Source organism: Chiloscyllium plagiosum, chromosome 7 (assembly GCF_004010195.1).
Source record: "Chiloscyllium plagiosum isolate BGI_BamShark_2017 chromosome 7, ASM401019v2, whole genome shotgun sequence".
NCBI lineage: Eukaryota > Metazoa > Chordata > Chondrichthyes > Orectolobiformes > Hemiscylliidae > Chiloscyllium > Chiloscyllium plagiosum.
In genome coordinates, this window is record NC_057716.1 from 104,466,084 (window position 1) to 104,487,108 (window position 21,025).

A 21,025-nucleotide genomic window follows, 5' to 3' on the forward strand; every position below is an offset into this window, starting at 1 on the left:
TTTATTCCTGATGAAGGGCTTTTGCCCGAAACGTCGATTTTGCTGCTCCTTGGATGCTGCCTGAACTGCTGTGCTCTTCCAGCACCACTAATCCAGAATCTGGTTTCCAGCATCTCAGTCATTGTTTTTACCAAGTGGCTTGATGGGTTGAGGATGCCTCATCCATAATGTGTTGCAAGTCTACAGACAGGTTCAGAAGTTCATAGCCATCTGTGAAAGCCTTCAGTATCTTTCACTCACTGAAAAACAAAACAACATCCACCCATTCCACTTCAAGCAGAATAGGTTAATTAGTAGTGGTTTAAGGGGTGGATTGAAAACTCCTGGATGTAATTATGTCAACCATCTCTCTTCCTCCTATATAGAAATGTGTGTTATAATTGACAAAGGGAAAACCCACTTCCTTTGTTAGATTATACTCTCCTTTTTAAAACTCCTTGATATCAGTTTCATCAGAATTTTATTTAAAGAGAATTGCATTTCCAAAGTTCCAGTTAGAATGAGCAAATCTTATCTTCCTGAATTAAAGATTTACTCATGTGTTAAAACAATATTTGGAATTTAACTCTGGCCAGAAAATGAAATTCCAAACGTGATAATTTCCAATTCCAAGAGATAAATTTTTACCAAGCTTTATGACCCAATTTTTAAAGCAACATTTTGTTGCAGATTTTTTGACTTACATAAGCACGGGGCAGCATGGTGGCTCAGTGGTTAACACTGCTGCCTCACAGCACCAGAGTCCTGGGTTCAATTCCAGCCTCAGGTGACTGACTGTGTGGAGTTTACATGTTCTCCTCGTGTCTGCGTGGGGTTTCCTCCTACAATCCAAAGATGTGTAGGCCAGGTGAATGGGCCATGCTAAATTGTCCATAATGTTAGGTGTATTAGTCAGGGGTAAATATAGGGTCTGGGTGGGTTACTCTTCAGAGGTGCGGCGTGGACTTGTTGGGCTGAAGGGCCCGTTTCCATACTGTAGGGAATGTAATCTAATAACCACTGATATTTCCTTTAAAGGGCATTACATTAACCATGCATGTTCCAAACTGATACATCACACTTTCAATGTACAATATATTCCCCAAATATAAACTAAGTTCAAGGTATTCCCAGATCACGAGCTCTAGGGAACAAAAACACAAATATTACACAACATTTAAACGCCAATGAATAAAGGCGCATTCAAACCAGACCACAAAGAGTTAACACTTAGTTTCAGTGAATGCAGCACCAAAAGCTGGTCCCTCTCTCTCTCCCTCTGTCACTGTTCCTTTTCCCTTTGCAGCCATTCCAGTTGCTCCCAGGTCTTTAAGCCTCCCCTTTTTGGGATGGGAGAGGTGTTCTTTGGACCATTTGACCCTCACCTTTGGCGGTGCAGGGTCATGTCTGTGTCAGCTGGCCCATTTGTATTTGACCCTCCCCCACTTTGAGTCCAAATTGGTAAAATTGGATCCAAGAAACCTCTAGGAGAAAGTGAGGACTGCAGATGCTGGAGATCGGGGCTGAAAATGTGTTGCTGGAAAAGCGCAGCAGGTCAGGCAGCATTCCTGAAGAAGGGCTCATGCCTGAAACGTCGATTCGCCTGCTCCTTGGATGCTGCCTGACCTGCTGCGCTTTTCCAGCAACACATTTTCAGCTCTGATGTCCAGCATCTGCAGTCCTCACTTTCTCCTAGAAGATCTTAACCTACTGCCTATCCTCTTGCAAGGATGCCTTCTTTGAAGAAGCTCTCTTCCTCTCTCTACAGATTCCTGAAGAAGGGCTCATGCCCGAAACGTCGATTCTCCTGCTCCTTGGATGCTGCCTGACCTGCTGCGCTTTTCCAGCAACACAGTTTCAGCTCCAAGAAACCTCTGCCTGATCTTGTCAGCATTCTTAAGCCCAAGGATGGTGTCTTGTCAACTGTACCTATTTTAAAGCAGAAGGAAGGGAAACTGTGATCCAGCAGCCTGGACCAGCTCCCAACCAGTATACTAACATTGAAGAGCAGTTTCTAATTTCCTGTATTTGTTCTGATAAACCAAAAGAAAAAAATTCTGATATTCAAAATACAATATAATGGTGACCATGAAACTGTCATTACTTTCAAAACAATCTTTCATCTTGAGGGAAGGAAATCTGTGCCCTTACCTGCTCTCACACCCAAAGCAATGTGTTTTACTCTTAACTGCTTTCAGAAATAGCCCAGCAAGCCACCCAATGGAATCAACTAGGAAAAAACAATGACTGCAGATGCTGGAAACCAGATTCTGGATTAGTGGTGCTGGAAGAGCACAGCAGTTCAGGCAGCATCCTCGGATGCTGCCTGAACTGCTGTGCTCTTCCAACACCACTAATCCAGCACCCAGTGGAATCAAACTGCAAGAGAAACAACAGTAAGCAATAAAACCAAAACGTCAGTACAGCCCTGTCAACTCGACAAAGTGCTAATTTTGGGTTCATCAACAGTACAGATTGGGCAGAGATTGCAGCACAGTAGCATATAGTCAGGAAGGAGTTGCCCTGGCACTCCTCAACATTGGCTGCAGGTGCCGTGAAGTCTTATAGCATCAGGGCAAGAGAGCTGATTACCGTCCACTGCTGCTGATTCAGTTCTTCTCCATGCTGAGCACAGTTTGGAGAACGCATTGAAAGAGGCACAGAGTGTACTCTGAGTGAGAAACCTGAATGCCAGTGATGAAGAATGGCTCAGTAACACTGGTATTAAACACTCTGGCAGAGTCATAAAGGATATAACTGATATACTGAGTCTGCAGCTGGTGGGGAAACAATAAGAGGGAAAAACATATTTAACCTTGTCCTCACCATCTGCCTGTGATAGATACATCTGTGTTCCATTACCAACAAACCAGGGGAGCAACCTTGATTCAATAAACAGTGTAGAAGGGATCAGCACCAGGCAAACTTAAAAATGAGGTGTCGACCTGGTGAAGCTACAACTTTCATGCACTACATGCATGCCAAACAGTGAGAGCAGCATGTAATAGACAAGGAAAAAGCAATCCCACAAACAATGGGATTAGCTCAAAGGTCTGCCAACTGTACCACATTGAGTCATGCGTAGTGGCAGACAATTAAACCTTCCACCTTCCAAGCATGGACAAAAGAGCTGATGTCCAGAGGTAAGATGACAGTGACTGCCCTTGTCATCAATGAAACATTTGACTGAATATGGCATCAAGGAGCCCGAGCAAAAGTGACATCACTGGAAACCAGAACGAAAGTTCTCCACTCGTTGGAGTTTTATGAGTGAAGATGGTTGTGGTGTTTGGGGATTCAACCATCACTGCAGGAGCTTGTCAGGATCATGTTTGAGGTCCACAATCATCAGTTGCTTCATCAATAACCTTCTATTTATCAAAAAGGTCAGAAGTAGGGATGTCCATTGTGCAATGATCAATGTTCAGCAAAATTTGAGATTCCTCAGGTACTGAAATCATCTGTATTCATAAATAGCAAGACCTGGAAAACATCCAGGCTGATAAATGGCACATAAGATGCATGTCACACAAGTGCCACAATAACCATTTCCAACAAAGGAAAATCTAACCTTTGCAGTCAATTGTATCTCCGAGCATCAGTGTCTTGACAAGAAACTGAACCAGACCAGCCATGTAAATGCTAATATAGGAGCTGCAAGAGCAGACCAGAGGCTTGGAATTCTGTAGCAAGTGATTCAGCTCCTGAAACCCCAAGTCTGACAGGTGTATGATGGAATACTCCTCAGTTTCCTGGATGAGTACAACTTTAACAATACTCATGAAGCTCAGTACCAGCTGGAACAAAGTGTCCCACTTGATTAGCACTCAATCCATCATCTTAACGTATACTCCTTACACCACCAATGCACGAAGACAGCAATGTGTATGATTAATAACAATGATTCCCAACTCTTCCTCACTGGACCCCATTTCAAGTCATGAAAATTGTTGCAACTTGAGGGGAGGGTGGGTAAGTAAGAGAACATGGGAGAGCAGAGGGTCAATGGCATTCATTGCTGCCATGGAGCTTGTGACTCCATGTGAAGTCACGGTTCCCACTTTGAGAAGTCCTGATCTATAAGATTAACCCACCAATCTTCATTCGACAGCACCTTTCAAACTTGCACCTCTATCACATAGAAGGACAAGGGCAGGAAAATGTCGAAACATCACCACCTGCAAGTTACCATCCATGTCGCACACTATCCTGACTTGGAACTGTATTGCCATACCTTCATTGCCACTAGTTTAAAATCCTGGAACACCCTTCCCAACAGCACTATGCAATGGACTGAGTAGTTCAAGACATCAGCTCAGCACTCCTTCTCAAGGTCAATTAGGATGGGCAATAAACGCTGGCCCAGCCAGCAAAGCCTGCATTCTGGGAATGAATACATAAAACAATTACAAACCTAGTTTGTGCAATTTGTTTTTAATCCTTTTAGCCTCATTCCAGAAACAAATTTTAATAAAGCATACTTGTTTCATTCTGGTGAGCAGATGGGCAATAGTGAATTACTGTAGATACAGAGCCTGGTGTTTAACAGTGCCTTCTACAAAGGAGAGCAAGTGTGAAGGGCACATGTCCTTTTCAGGGATGGAGAGACATGCAATAATGCTTTCATGAGAGTTTAAGATTTAATTATTTAATTTAGCTAGACGAGTCAGACATGTGTCTTCATCCTCCTGAGGTTTTCATTTTGTTTTGTAGGGAAGCACACTGCGAGATGTCAACATCAGAATTCCCAGATTCCTCAAGAGAATTGGCCACTGAGGCATTATCCTCAGGAATATCACCACCCTCGGGACAGCTCGGAAATTCAGAGCTGAAAAATTCCCCGAATGAGCTGAATCATATTGAATCTCCGGGTATGCCTGGAGCGTTGACATCTCCAGTTCAGACTGTGACGGAGACCCTCTCACAATCTTCAGGACTACTAGAGCCTTTGCCAACAGCCAATCAAGAAGCTATTCATTTCCTGGCTTCGCTCGGTAAGTGTTTGATTTCCAGAGCTGAATCTGATCCTAATGTAAACCAAAGGCTATGGGCACTGACAATAACCTGGCAGTATCACTGAAAATATGTGCTCCAGAACGAGCCATGCCCCGAGCCAAGATGTTCCAGTAAAGACACACCATTAACATCAACCTGACAATTGGTTGGAAAATTGCCCAGTTTTGTCCTGTGTACACAAAGCAGAACATTTCGGTTGGTGGTACTGTAGTGATAATGTCACTGGACTAGCAATCCAGATGTTCTCGGGACATCAGTTGAATCCCACCATGGTAGATAGTGAAATTTGAATTAACTAAAAAAAAAATTCTGGAATAAAAAGCTAGCCTATTGGTGACCTTTACTCTACATTTGCCCCCATACCGTACCTTCCATGGGAGTATTTGATAGGGACAGTATAGTGGAAGATTTATTTTCACTTTAAAGGCATATGAAGCTTTACTCTGCACTTAAATTCCATGGAATGGCTGCACTGGAAGTGTTTGACCGGGCAGTGTACAAAAGGTCAACCATATTCCTCTGGAATCGGACCAGACCAGGTAAAATCGGCAGACTTCCTTCCCTAAAGGACATTCGTGACCCAGATGTTTTTAAAGAAATAATCAACAGTAGTTACAAGGCCTCTGTGTGGAACCGCAGGAGATGGGGGAGATACGAAACAAGTATTTTGCATCAGTGTTTACTGTGGAGAAGGATATGGAAGATATAGAATGTGGGGAAATAGATGAAAAAAATGTCCATATTACAGAGGAGGAGGTGCTGGATGTCTTGGACCCGATCAGGTGTACTCTAGAAATCTGTGGGAAGCGAGGAAAGTGATTGCTAAGCCCCTTGCTGAGACATTTGCATCATTGACAGTCTGAGGAGAGGTGCCAGAAGACTGGAGGTTGGCTAACGTGGTGCCACTGTCTAAGAAAGGTGGTAAGGAAAAGCCAGGGAACTATAGACCAGTGAGCCTGATGTCAGTGGTGGGACGTTGTTGAAAGGAATCCTGAGGGACAGGATTTGCATGCATTTGGAAAGGCAAGGACTGATTAGGGATAGTCAGCATGGCTCTGTGAGTGGGAAATCAAGTCTCACAAACTTGGTTGAGATTTTGGAAGAAATACCGAATGGGATTGATGAGGGCAAGGCATTCGACAAGGTTCCTCATGCGGGCCTGGTTATAAGATTAGATCACATGCAATACAGGGAGAACTAACCATTTGGATACAGAACTGGTTCAAAGGTAGAAGACAGAGGGTGGTGGTGGAGGGTTGCTTTTCAGTCTGGAGGCCAGCAGTGTGTCACAAGGATTGGTGCTGGGTCCATTGCTTTTTGTCATTTATATAAATGATTTGGATGTGAACATAGTAGGCATAGTCATTAAGTTTGCAGATGAAACCAAAATTGGAAGTGTAGTGGACAGCGAAGAAGGTTACCGCAGAGTACAACAGGATCTTGGTCAGATGGGCCAATGGACTGAGGAGCGGGAGATGGAGTTTAAGGGAAGTTGATTTGCAGACGTTTCGTCTCCCGTCTAGGTAACATTTTCAGCACTTTGGAGCCTCCTGTGAAGTGCTGCTGTGCTGTTCTTCTGGAATTTATTTGGTTCTGCTTCTGCTACTGAACAAAGAGACCTTGGAGTGCAGGTTCATAGTTTCTTAAAAGTGGAGTCGCAGGTAGATAGTGTAGTGAAGAAGGCATTTGATGTGCTTTCCTTTATTGGTCAGAACATTGAGTATAGGAGTTGGAGGTCATGTTGTGGCTGTACAGGACATTGGTTACAGGACTTTTGGAATATTGTGTGCAATTCTGGTCTTCATCCAATAGGAAGGATACTGTGAACCTTGAAAAGGTTCTGAAAAGATTTACAAGGATGTTGCCAGGGTTGGAGGGTTTGAGCTACAGGGAGAGGCTGAACAGGCTGGGGCTGTTTTCCCTGGAGTGTCGAAAGCTGAAAGGTGACTTTATAACGGTTTATAACATCATGGGGACATGGATAGGGTAAATAGACAAGAAATTTTCCCTGGACTGGGGGAGTCAGAATTAGAGGGGAAGGGTTAAGGGTGAGAGGGGAAAGATTTAAAAGGGACCTAAGCAACAACATTTTCATGCAAAGAGTGGTACATGTATGCAATGAGCTGCCAGAGGAAGTGAGGAGACTGGTACAATTATAGCATTTAAAAATCATCTGCATGGTATATAAGTAGGAAAGGTTTAGAGTGATATGGGCCAAGTTCTTACAAATGGGACTAGATTAATTTAGGATATCTGGTTAGGATGGACGAGTTAGACCGAAGGGTCTGTTTCTGTGCTGTACACCTCTATGACTCTTTGACTAAAGAACAGCTCTGAAGAAGGGTCACTGGACTCAAAACATTAACTCTATTTTCTCTCCACAGATTTTACCAGACTGCTGAGTTTCTCAAGCATTTGCTGTGTTTGTTTCAGATTTCCAGCTCCCTCAATTGTTTGTTGTATTTTCCCACAGAAATGGAATATGCCGTTGTCTCACTCAGGGGCTTGGAATTGAATTCAGATGCCCCTGAGGAGAAGAGCACTGTCTTGACTATTTTTAATAACACTGCTGATGAATTGTGTGTTTCAGTGCCCGAGGAATTCAACAATATTTACTTCACAGACTCCCTGAAGACGGTTTCTGATGCAGGGAAAGAGATTGGTGAATTTACTGTCACCATACAACCTATCCTGTATCATAGTTTCCCATGTCTTAATATTCATGCCAACAGCCATGGAACCATTGACTCTATCCCATGTGGAACATCCATCTCAGGTAAGTCACTATTGCATGCCTGAATTTATAACACAGTTCAACTGTTTATCAGTCTTTCTTTCCTAATTTTCCTTCTCCTCTCCTGTAAACATTGGCTTTAGCTACCATGCACTTCCATTAGCATTGGGAAACCGTCTTCATTCTAATAGTTATTCATGTGCTAGTTTAGTCTGGAGAAGTCAGGAGGCCATTTGACTTCATAGTGTTATGATTCAGTGGCACCAATTATTATACAGTAACTTCCAGTTGATGTTAGTAATTCACAAGTCAGATTCTGAAAAAAACGTGTCTGCTACCAAAGGCTCACTGGATAATACTCAGGAGCAGAAATCCTGGTTCATTATTTTTCTGTGACTCAGAGTTAGTGCCAACTGATAGTACCCTGGCTGAGATCAATACAGACCAAGAATACTGTTCTGACTGGTTTGGTGCAGAACCACATGACACAAGCTTATGAAGGAAGAGCAGAAGTAGACCTGGAGCTCGCTCCACCATTCAACATCATCATGGTTAATCAGTTTGTATTTTGGATTCTAGATTCCCATCATACCCAATGACTCTTGACTCCCTTGCCTAACAAGAAGGGAGGTGATGGGGTAGTGGTACTGTAACTGGACCAGTCATTTAGAGACACAGGCTGGTGTCTTTGTTTCAAATGTGTTAAATTTAATTTAATGAGAATCTATGAAAAGCTTGCTTAATGACAACCATTGTTGATTGTTGTAATGTAACCATCTGGTTTTCTAATGGCCTTTAGGGAAGGAAATCTGCTGTCCTTACATATTGGACAGCAGACCTAGAACAATGTGGGTTGGCTCTTAACTGCCCTCTGAAATGACCCGAGAAAGCCAGCCAGGTTGAGTGGCAATTAGAGACAGGCCAAAAGTGCTGGAGTACTTGGTGTGTTGTAACCATGTTGCTACACTGGGAGAAACTGTGGGATCTCGAAGACTAAAATAAAGCCTGCTTCTCCCAGAGCCATTATTTGCAAATCCAGTGTTGCAGAATCCTGATTCAGATCTCTATCAAAGAAAGGACGCCTTGCATTTTGAGAACATTGACCATGGAACATTACGGCACAGTACAGGTCATTTGGCCCTCAATGTTGTGCTGACCTGTGGAACCAATCTGAAGCATATCTATCCAACACTGTTCCATTTTCATCCATATGTTCCATATGTTTATCCAATGTAAAACTTAGTAGAACTTTTCAGAGCCTCAGGGTACCCTAGAGGACGAGGCAAGAGTGCAGAACTCAGGAAAGGTTATTAAAATCACCAGCACACATACAAATAGGACAATGTATGGAAAGGGTTAGCAGTCAAACTTCAAGCACACTGGACAAACAGATGACAATGAGCAGAGGGATAATTGATACAGGATTGAAGGTGTTCTATCTGAATGCAGGCAGTATAGGGAATAAGGTAGATGAGCTTGTGGCCCAGATCGAAATAGGCAGGTATGACATGGTGGGTATCACAGAGACATAGCTGCAAGAGGATCAGGACTGGGAGCTGAATATTCAAGGATGTACATCCTATTGTAAAGATAGGCAGGTGGGCAGAGGGGTTGGGGTTGCCTTATTAGTAATTAAATCAATTAAAATTAAATCAATAGTAAGAAACGAACCATAGTCAGATGGTATAGAATCTGTGTGGGTAGAATTGAGGAACTGCAAAAGTAAAAAAAAAGCATAGTTGGGGTTATTTACAGGCCTCCAAATTGTAGTCAGGAGCTGGGGTGCAAGATACATCCGCAAATAGAAGAGATGTGTGAGAAAGGTAAAGTTACTGTGATCGTGAGGGATCTCAATATCCAGATGGACTGTGAAAATCAGGTTGGTCGTGGAATGCAAGAAAAGGAATTTGTGGAATGACTACAAGATGGCCTTTTGGAGCAGTTTGTGGTGGAGCCCACTAGGGAACAGGCAGTTCCCTGGATTTAGTGTTGTGCAGTGAGGCAGACTTGATAAGGGAGCTTAAGGTGAAGGAACCCTTAGGAGGCAGTGATCATAACTGCAATTTGTGAGGGAGAAGATAGAATTGGAGGTAATATATTATGGCTGAATAAAGGCATGAGGGAGGAGCTGGGCAGAATTGACTGGGAGAGGAACCTAGCAGGAAAGACAGTGGAACAGCAATTTGCAGGACTTTCTGGGAGTAATTCAGGAGACACAGCAGAGATTCATCCTAAAGAAAAAGAATCATTGTACAGGGATGATAAGGCAACCATGGCTGACTCGGGAAGTCAGGGATAGCATAACAGCAAAAGAGAAAGCATATAATATGATGAAGGGCAGTGGGAAACCAGAGGATTACGAAGCCTACAAAGACCAATGAGAAAAGAAATAAGGAGGGAGAAGATTAAATACGAGGGTAAACTAGCTAGTAATATCAAGGAAGACTGTAAGAGTTTCTTTAGAGGGTAGAAGAGAGGCAAAAATGGACATTGGGCCACTGGAAAATACTTAGATTACTTACAGTGTGGAAACAGGCCCTTCGGCCCAGCAAGTCCACACCGACCCGCCGAAGAGCAACCCACCCAGACCCATTCCCCTACACTTACCCCTTCACCTAACACTATGGGCAATTTAACATAGCCAGTTCACCTAATCTGCACATTTTTGGACTGTGGGAAGAAACTGGAGCACCCGGAGGAAACCCACGCAGACACGGGGAATGTGCAAACTCCACACAGACAGTTGCCTGAGGTGGGAATTGAACCCGGGTCGCTGGCGCTGTGAGGCAGCAGTGCTAACCACTGTGCCACCATGCTGCCCAAAATGATGCAGGAAAGATAGTAGTAGGAACAAGGAAATGGCTGAGGAACTGAATAATTACTTCATGTCAGTCTTCACGGTGGAAGACACAAATAATATCCCAAAGATTCAAGAAAGTGAGGGGGCAGAGCTGAGTATGGTGGCCATGACCAAGAAGAAAGCGTGAGAAAAGCTGAATGGCCTGAAGGTGGATAAATGACCTTGACCAGATGACTACACCTCAGAGTTCTAAGGGAGATAGCTAAAGACATAGCGGAGGCATTAATGGTAATCTTCTAGGAATCGCTAGAATCAGGAAGGGTCCTAGAGGACTGGAAAATCACTAACCTGACACCCCTGTTTAAAAATGGAGTAAGGCAAAACATGGAAAATTACAGACCGACTAGCCTAACCTCGATTGTGGGTAAGATCCTGGAATCCATTGTGAAGGTTGTGACTTCTGAATGTTTTCAAGTGCACGGTAAAACAGGGCAAAATCAGCATGGTTTCATCAAGGGGAGGTCATGCCTGTCAAATCTGCTAGAATCCATTGAGGAGATTGAGTTTTTTGAAGAAATAACAAATAGGATTGATGAGGGCAGAGAGGCAGATCTGATCGATCTGTTCGACAAGATTCCCCATGGAAGACTGGTTAGCAAGGTTAGATCTCACGGAATACAGGGAGAACTAGCCACTAGGATACAGAACTGGCTCAAAGGCAGAAGACAGAGGGTGGTGGTGCAGGATAGTTTTTCAAACTGGAGGCCTGTGACCAGTGGAGTGCCACAAGGATCGGTGCTGGGTCCACTGCTTTTCAACATTTATATAAACGATTTGGATGCGAACATAAGAGGTACAGTTAGTAAGTTTGCAGATGACACCAAAATTGGATTTCCTTTATTGGTCAGAGTATTGAGTACAGGAGTTGGGAGGTCATGTTGCGGCTGTACAGGACATTGGTTAGGCCACTGTTGGAATATTGCATGCAATTCTGGTCTCCTTCCTATCGGAAAGATGTTGTGAAACTTGAAAGGGTTCAGAAAAGATTTACAAAGACGTTGCCAGGGTTGGAGGATTTGAGATATCGGGAGAGGCTGAACAGGCTGGGGCTGTGTTCCCTGGAGCGTCGGAGGCTGAGGGGTGACCTTGTAGAGGTTTATAAAATCATGAAGGGCGTGGATAGGATAAGCAGATAAAGTCTTTTTTCCTGGGGTGTGGGAGTTCAGAACTAGACGGCATAGATTGAGGGTGAGATGGGAAAGATATAAAAGAGACCTAAGGGGCAACTTTTTCACACAGAGGGTGGTACGTGTATGGAATAAGCTGCCAGAGGAAGTGGTGGAGGCTAATACAATTGAAACTTTTAAAAGGTATTTGGTTGGATATATGAATAGGAAGGGTTTGGAGGGATATGGGCCGGGTGCTAGCAGGTGGGACTAGATTGAGTTGGGATATCTGGTCGGCATGGACGGGTTGGACCGAAGGGTCTGTTTCCATGCTGTACATCTCTATGCCTCTATGGATCTAAGTAATGAGCAGATTAGTTCAAGGAGAGCCAATGGATGTTATCTACCTGGATTTCAAGAAGACCTTTGACAAAGTGCCACACAGGAAACTACTGAGTAAGGTGAGGGCCCATGGTGTTAGAGGCAAGGTGCTAGCATGGATAGAAGCTTGGCTGTCTGGCAGAAAGCAGAGAGTGGGGATAAAAGGATCCTTCTCAGGATGGCAGCTGGTGACAAGTGATATTCCACAAGGCTCAGTGTAGGGACCACAACTTTTTACTTTATGCATTAACAATCCAGATGAAGACATTCTGGATAAGTTTGCAGATGATACAAAGATAGATAGAGGGACATGTAGCAGTGAGGAGGTGAGAGGCTGCAGAAGGATTTGGACAAGTTAGGAGAGTGGGCAAAGAAGTGACAGATGGCGTACAATGTGGGAAAGTGTGAGGTCATGCACTTTGGTCGGAAGAATAGAGGCATGGGCTATTTTCTAAAGTCTGAAATGCAAAAGAGACTTGGGAGTTCTAGGATAGGATTCTGTCAAGGTAAACTTGCAAGTTAAGTCAGTAGTTAGGAAGGCAAATGCAATGATGGCATTTATTTTGAGAGGACTTGAATATAAAAGCAGGGATGTAATTCTGATGCTCTGTAAGGCTCTGGTCAGCCCACATTTGGAGTATTGTGCTCAGTTTTGGGCCTCATATCTCAGGAAGGATGTACTGGCCCTGAACCGTGTCAAGAGGAGGTTCATGAGAATGGCCCCAGGAATGAAAAGCTTAACATATGAGGACTGTTTGAGGACCCTGGGTTTATACTCGATGGAATTTAGAAGGATGAGGAGGGATCTAATTGAAACACACAGAATACTGAATGGCCTGGACAGAGTGGATGTTTGCAACATTTAAGAGGCATTTGGATGGGTATATGAATAGGAAGGGTTTGGAGGGATATGGGCCAGGTGCTGGCAGGTGGGACTAGATTGGGTTGGGATATCTGGTCGGCATGGACAGGTTGTCTGTTTCCATGCTGTACACCTCTATGTCTCTATGGTAGGAGAGACCAGGGCCTGAGGGCCTTGGAATAAAGGGATGACCTTTTAGAATGGAGATAAGGAGAAACATCTTCAGCCAGAGTGCGGTAAATCTATGGAATTCATTGCCACAGAAGGCTGTGGAGGCCAGGTCATTGTGTAAATTTAAGACTGAGATAAGTTCTTGAATATCAAGGGGAGCAAGGGTTACATGGACAAAGCGGGCGAATGGGGTTGAGAAACTTGTCAGACATGATTGAATTGTGGAGCAGACTCAATGGGCTGAATTGCCTAATTTCTGCTCCATTGTCTTGGTCTACCCTAAAATGATTCACAGCTAATAAGGTGCAGTGGAAGTTCCATTACTGTTGTGCTGTAGGAAACATGTCACAGCAAGATCCCACAAACATCAACGCCCCATTGGTGAAAGGCCAGCATCAAACATGTATCAAAGTTTATTTTCATTATCAATAACAAAGACAGAAATTAATCAAAAAGTTCAGCAGGCCTGGCAGCCTCTGTGAAGGGAAATCGAAGTTAATGTTTCAGGTCAAGTGACCCTTCCTCAGAACTGATGGTAGGTAGGAAAATGGTGGTTTTTATGGAGAAGGCAGGGTGGAAGGAGGGTCTAACCTATTGTTAGCCTCTAAAAGTCTCCATTAACAGCTATTCACCCTCCCAGCCAGACCATTATCCACTTCGTTGCGCAACTGTTCTGTTTCTTTGGTCTCTATCCTCACCTATTGTTTACTCATCACTACCTCCCCCCATCCTATTCTGCATATAAATAGACATTTTCCTAGCTACCATCAGTTCTGAGGAAGGGTCACTCAACCTGGAACTTTAATTCTGATTTCTGTTCACAAATGCTGCCAGACCTGCAGAGCATTTCCAGCAATAGACCAGTGAGCCTTACGTCTGTTTGATTAGGTTCCCTACAGTGTGGAAACAGGTCATTCAGCAAACAAGTCCACATTGACCCTCCAAAAAGTAACCCACCCAGGCCAATTCCCCTACATTTACCCTTGACTAATGCACCTAACACCATGGGCAATTTAACATGACCAATTCACCTGATCTGCGCATCTTTGGATTGTGGGAGGAAACTGGAGCACCCGGAGGAAACCCACGCAGACAGTCACCTGAGGCGGGAATCAAACCCGGGTCCCTGGCGCTGTGAGGCAGCACTGCTAACCACTGTGCCTTGTTGTAGGAAACATTTTGCAAAGGATTATGATCGATAGGATTTATGGTCATCCAGCAAGCAACATGGTTTCGTCAAGGGCAGGTCATGTCCCACAAAACCTCATTGAGTTTTTTGAGAAGGTGACCAAGCAGGTGGATGAGGGTAGGGCAGTTGATGTGGTATACATGAACTTCAGTAAAGCCTTTGATAAGGTTCCACATGATAGGCTGTTGGAGAAAATCAGAGGCATGGAATTGAGGGTGATTTAGCAGTTTGGATTAGAAACTGGCTTTCTGAAAGAAGGCAGTGAGTGGTGGTTGATGGAAAATAGAGTACTGAGTCAATGGAAAGATTCCTGGTAGTGTGGATGTGCAGAGGGATCTTGGAGTTCATGTACATACATCCCTGAAAGTTGCCACCCAGGTTGACAGTGCTGTTAAGAAGGCGTACGGTGTGTTAGGTTTCATTGGTAGAAGGATTAAGTTCCTGAGCCGTAGTGTCATGCTGTACCTGTATAAAACGCTAGTTGGCTGTACTTGGAGTATTGTGTACAGTTCTGGTTGCCATATTATGGGAATGATGTGGAAGCATTGGAAAAGGTGCAAAGGAGATTTACCAGGATGTTGCTTGGTCTGGAGGGAAGCTCATATGAGGAAAGGCTGAGAGACTTGGGTCTGATCTCTTGGAAAGAAGAAGGCTAAGAGGGGATTTGATAGAGACATACAAGATGACCAGAGGATTAGATAGGGTAGACAGTGAAAGTCTTTTTCCTCGGATGATGACATCAGTTTATACGAGGGGGCATAATTACAAATTGAGGGGTGATAGATTTAAGACAGATATCAGAGGCAGCCTCTTTTCTCAGAGAGTGGTAAGGGCGTGGACTCAGCCATATTAGGGAGATTTAATCAATCCTTAGATAAGCACATGGATGTTGATGGGATAGTGTAGGGGGATGGGCTGAGAATAGTTCACAGGTCGGCACCTGTGTACGGCCAAAGGGCCTGTTCTGCGCTGTATTGTTCTACGTTCTATGTTCAATCTCTGTTGTTTCTGATTTCAGCATCCGCAGTCTTTTGGTTCTTTATTTTTATTATTATTGATATCGTTAGCAAGGTGAGATTGATAATGTTAATAATCAGTTGGTAGATTGGGTCTACAAGTGCAACAGCAAAGACTTCAGCATATTCTCCATGCTGACTCTCCAGCGCAGTACTGAGGTAATGCTGCACTGTCGGAGGTGCCACCTTTTCTGATGAAACATAAGCCCATATAGGGCCAGTATAAGAGAACCCAAGGAGTTATTTTGAAGAAGTGCAAGGGATTTCTCAACGGTAAACTGGCCAATATTTATCCCTCAACGAAATAATTCCTGGATATTATCAGGTCATTTATCACATTCCTGTGGCCTGGGGCTTACTGAGCATAAATTGACTACTTTATTTTCCCATATTACAACATAACTTCCGTTTCAAAAGTATTTAATTGACTTTGAATCACCTCGGGATTGCCCAAGGCTGTAAAAAGGACTACAGAAATGTGAATTTATTCTTTCTTTAACAAGAATTAAATCTGAAGAATTCAATAAAATATATTTAATATAGGTGTACAAAATCAGGAGGAAAAAGGACAGAGTGGACAGGGGAAACTGTTTCCAATTGAGAAAGAATTAAGAATGAGAGGACAGAGAATTAAAACAATTGGTAAAACAAGCAAAAGTGGCATGACGAGAAAAAATTGTGTTTTGTTGAATGAGTGGCTGGGATGTGGATTACACTGCCCTCTGAGTACAGGGCAACCGATGCATTACAGGTTTTCAAAAGGGACTGTTGTCTGGAAAAGAACAATGTACACGTTCATGGGGAGAAGGTGGGGGAATGACGTTAAGTGAATAACCCATTCAGAGAGCCAGTGCATATTTGATGGATAGAATGGCCTCCTTCCGTGCTGTAAAAATTCTGAATTCTCTCCCTGACAAATCTCTGTTCATTGCCTGGACAATGAACACTGAACTTGTCCTCAGCAATCTTCTACGAGATAACAGAGACATGAATATCACATGGGCAGGAATGGTTATTGGATGTTTTGGGGTTTAGATTTTTCAAAAGGAATAGAGTGGGAGGTAAAAGAGGAGGAAGAGTGGCATTGCTAATCAGGAATAGTATCACAGCCGCAGAAAGGGAGGTCATCGAGGAACATTTGTCTCCTGGGTCAGTATGGGTGGAAGTCAGAAGCAGGAAGGGAGCAGTCACTTCATTGGGAGTTTTCTACAGGCCCCCCAATAGCAACAGAGACATGGAGGAGCAGATTGACAGGCAGATTCTGAGAAGGTGCAGAAGTAACAGGGTTATTGTTGCGTGTGACTTCACTTCCTGAATATTGATTAGAACCTTCTTAGTGCAAATAGTTTGGATAGAACAGTCTTTGTCAGGTGTGCAGGAGGGATTCCTGATTCAATATGTAGATAGGCCAGCTAGAGGGGAGGCCATATTGGATTTGGTGTCTGGCAACGAGCCAGGTCAGGTGTCAGTTTTCTTGGTAGGGGAGCATTTCGGTGATAGTGATCACAACTCCCTGACCTTTACTATAGTCATGGAGAGGGTAGGAGCAGACGGTATGGGAACGTATTCAGTTGGGGGAGTGGGGAATTTTAGTGCTATTAGGCAGGAACATAAATTGTGAACAGATATTCTCAGGGAAATGTGCATCAGAAATGTGGAGGTTATTTAAGCAGCACTTGCTGTGAGTGTTGGATAGGTTTGTCCCACTGAGGCAAGGAAGGGATGGTAGGGTGAAGGAACCTTGGATGACAAGAGATGTGGAATATCTAGTCAAGAGGAAGAAAGAAGGTTACTTAAGGTTGAGGATGCAAGAATCAGACAGGGCTCTGGAGGGTTACAAGGTAGCCAGGAAGGAACTGAAGAATGGACTTAGGAGAGCTAGAAGGAGGCATGAAAAAGCATTGATGAATAGGATTAAAGGAAAACCCCAAGGGTTCTACACTTATATGAGGAACATGAAAATGGCCACAATGAGGGTAGGGTTGATCAGGGATTGTGGAGAGAACTTGTGTCTGGAGTCAGAGGAGGTAGGGCTAGCACTGCTGCCTCACAGTGCCAGAGACCTGGGTTCAATTCCCGCCTCAGGCGATTGTGTGGAGTTTGCACATTCTCCCTGTGTCTGCATGGGTTTCCTCCGGGTGCTCCGGTTTCCTCCCACAGTCCAAAAATGTGCAGGTTAGGTGAATTGGCTGTGCTAAATTGCCCATAGTGTTAGGTGAAGGGGTAAATGTAGGAGAATGGGTGGGTGGGTTGCGCTTCGGCAGGTCGGTGTGGACTCATTGGGCTGAAGAGCCTGTTTCCACACTGTAAATAATCTAATCTAATCTAATCTAATCTAATCTAATCTAATCTAATCTAATCTAATCTAAAACACACATTGCTTCAGTATTCACTAGTGAGAGGGATCTTGACGTTTCTGAGGACAGCATGAAACAGACTGACCTGCTCAAACAGGTTGATGTTAAGAAGGAAGATGTGCTGGAAATTTTGAAAAACATGAGGATAGATAAGTCCCCTGGGTCGGATGGGATATACCCAAGGTTACTATAGGAAGTGAGGGAAGAGATTGTTGAGCCTTTGGCAATGATCTTTGTGTCCTCACTGTCCATTGGAGTAGTGCCAGATGATTGGAGAGTACCAAATGATATTCCCTTGTTCAAGAAAAGGAATAGGGATAATCCTGGGAATTATAGATCAGTCAGTCTTAATGTTGGAGGTGGGTAAATTATTGGAGAGATTCAGAGAGACAGGATTTATGATTATTTGGAAAAGCATAGCTTGATTAGAGATAATCAGCACGGCTTTGTGAGGGGCAGATCAAACGTCACAAGCCTTATTGAATTCTTTGAGGATGTGACAAAACACATTGGATGAAGGTAGAGCAGTGGATGCAGTATGCATGGATTTTAGCAAGGCGTTTGACAAAGCTCCCCACGGTAGGCTCATTCAGAAAGTAACGTGGCATTGGATACAGGGAAATTTGTCTGTTTGGATACAGAATTGGTAGCCCATAGAAGACAGAGGATGGTAGTAGATAGAAAGTATTCAGCCTGGAGCTCGGTGACCAGTGGTGTTCCGCAGGGATCGGTTCTGGGACCTCTGCTTTCTGTGATTTTTATAAATGACTTGGATGAGAAAGTGGAAGAGTGGGTTAGTAATTTTGGTGATGATATGAAAGTTGGTGGAATTGTGGATAGTGTGGAGGGCTGTTGTAGGTTGCAACAGGACATTGATAGGATGCAGAACTGGGCTGATAAGTGGCAGATGGAGTTTAACTGGAAAAATGTGAAGTGATTCATTTTGGAAGGTCAAATTTGAATGCAGATTGCTGGGTTAAAGGCAGGATTCTTGGCAGCGTGGAGGAACAGAGGGTTCTTGAGATCCACGTCCATAGCTCCCTCAAAGTTGCCACTCAATTCAATAATGTTGTTAAGAAAGCGTATAGTGTGATGGCTTTCATTAGAAGGAAGATTGAGTTTAAGAGCCACGAGGTTATGCTGCAGCTCTATAAAGCCCTGGTTAGTCTACACTTGGAATATTGTGTTCAGTTCTGGTCGCCTCATTATAGGAGGGATGTGGAAGCTTTAGAGAGGGTGCAGAGGAGATTTACCAGGATACTGGAGGGCATGTCTTATGAAGAAAGGTTGAGAGAGCTAGGGCTTTTCTCATTGGAGCAAAGAAGGATGAGAGGTGACTTGATCGAGATGTACAAGATGATGGGAGGCATAGATATAGAGGATAGCCTTTTTACCCCAGGCAGAAATGGCTATCACAAGGGGGGGCATAATTTTAGTTGTCCTGAGGAGGTGTTGATGACTGTGACCTATTAACAGTGCTCGGGAGTCAACCCTAATGATATAGTTCAAGCATCTCAAAGGTATAGACTGCACAGCAGGACCTTCTCCTCAAGGACATCAGAAAGCCAGTTCAGTTTTTAACAGCAGTCCAACAGTTTTGTGGTCTATTTCCTGCCAAGACATTTTTATTTTCAGGGATCTTTGAACAGAATGCCAGATTGCTGCTTTTGAGCCAAAATTGGAACTACGACCAATTTGTTTGGTTTCTCCCAGCTTAGGAAGCAGAACCAGTGAGCTTTTATTATCGGTGTGAAGCAACACTGTGTATAAACCTTGGGGAAGATGATGGCATATTGATAATTGCATTGGATGAGTCATCTAGAAACCCAGGCCAAAGTTCTGGATGCAAAACACACTATGGTAGCAAATTTGAATGTAAATCCATTTAATATATGGAAAATGAAGATGGTCAGCATAAAACAATCATTGATTGTTGTGAAAACTTTCGTGATTTACTAATGCCATTTAGGGAAGGAAATCTGCTGTCCTTACCTGAACTGGCCTGCATGTGACCACAATTCACAGTAACATGATTGACTCAAAACCGCCCTCTGAAATGGTTGTACAAGCCACTCAGTTCAAAGCATTAAGGGAGCGACAACAATTTTTTACCTTGCCAGCTATGCCACATCCCATGAAAGAATTTTTAAAACTCTCTCAATTAACTTCTTTCACATGGCTTTGATTTATTTTGTAGCTTACGTCTCTCTTGAGCTTGAAACATTGGAACAATATCACCAGGAGTATATCAAGGTACTTTATTGTCTTACTACTTTTGACTTTGATGTTTGCACTTGTGTGGTAGACTCTAAAACTAGGGGCTTTAGTCGCAAATAAATCCAGAAGGGGATTTAGCAGAAACATCTTTATCCAGACAGTGGTGAAAATATGTGCATTATATTCCATGAATTCTCTCCCCTGACAAATTGTGTTCACTGCCTGGATGATAGCTTGTCCTTAGCAATCTTCTGCAAGGTAATTATTTTGTTGATCCAGTTGTTGATCAGCTTTTAAAAATTAACTTTCCTGATGTAGGCAGCACCAGCATTTCTCCTTTGGCTATGCTGAGGAGGTGGGCGGCACGGTGGCATAGTGGTTAGCACTGCTGCCTCACAGCGCCAGAGACCCGGGTTCAATTCCCGCCTCAGGCGACTAACTGTGTGGAGTCTGCACATTCTCCCCGTGTCTGCGTGGGTTTCCTCCGGGTGCTCCGGTTTCCTCCCACAGTCCAAAGATGTGCAGGTTAGGTGAATTGGCCATGCTAAATTGTCCATAGTGTTAGGTAAGGGGTAAAGGTAGGGGTATGGGTGGGTTGCGCTTCGGCAGGGCGGTGTGGACTTGTTGGGCCGAAGGGCCTGTTTCCACACTGTAAGTAATCTAATCAGACTGTGACCTGTTGGATTACAGTGCCACTGAGTGCCTTACAGTTCCACATCACACTGCTCAGGAGTCCCACATTAGTATTAAGATGGGTGTCATCTAAAGGCATAGGCTGCACAGCAGGACTACAGGGTTCTTTCTCCTCAAGGACATCAGAAAGCCAGTTCAGTTTTTAACAGCAATCCAACAGTTTTGTGTATGTTTAGAATATGCACATGAAATAATTATGGCTAGGGATTCTGTGACAAGTACATAGAATATAGAACATAGAAGAATACAGCGCAGTACAGGCCCTTCGGCCCTCGATGTTGCGCCGATCCAAGCCCACCTAACCTACACTAGCCCACTATCCTCCATATGCCTATCCAATGCACGTTTAAATGCCCATAATGAGGGAGAGTCCACCACTGCTACTGGCAGGGCATTCCATGAACTCACGACACGCTGAGTAAAGAACCTACCCCTAACATCTCT

The 21,025-nt window shown here is 43.8% G+C and overlaps 1 protein-coding gene across 1 annotated transcript in view; it reads left to right on the forward strand.

Moving 5' to 3' along the window:
- LOC122552047 (ciliogenesis associated TTC17 interacting protein) overlaps positions 1-21,025 on the forward strand; it is a 98,611-nt gene that overhangs the window by 17,951 nt on the left and 59,635 nt on the right. The window contains exons 2-4 of the mRNA XM_043694601.1: positions 4,693-4,973; positions 7,586-7,771; positions 19,869-19,924. Coding sequence (XP_043550536.1) covers positions 4,709-4,973; positions 7,586-7,771; positions 19,869-19,924 — 507 coding nt within the window. The 5' untranslated portion in view covers positions 4,693-4,708. The remainder of the gene's footprint in view (positions 1-4,692; positions 4,974-7,585; positions 7,772-19,868; positions 19,925-21,025) is intronic.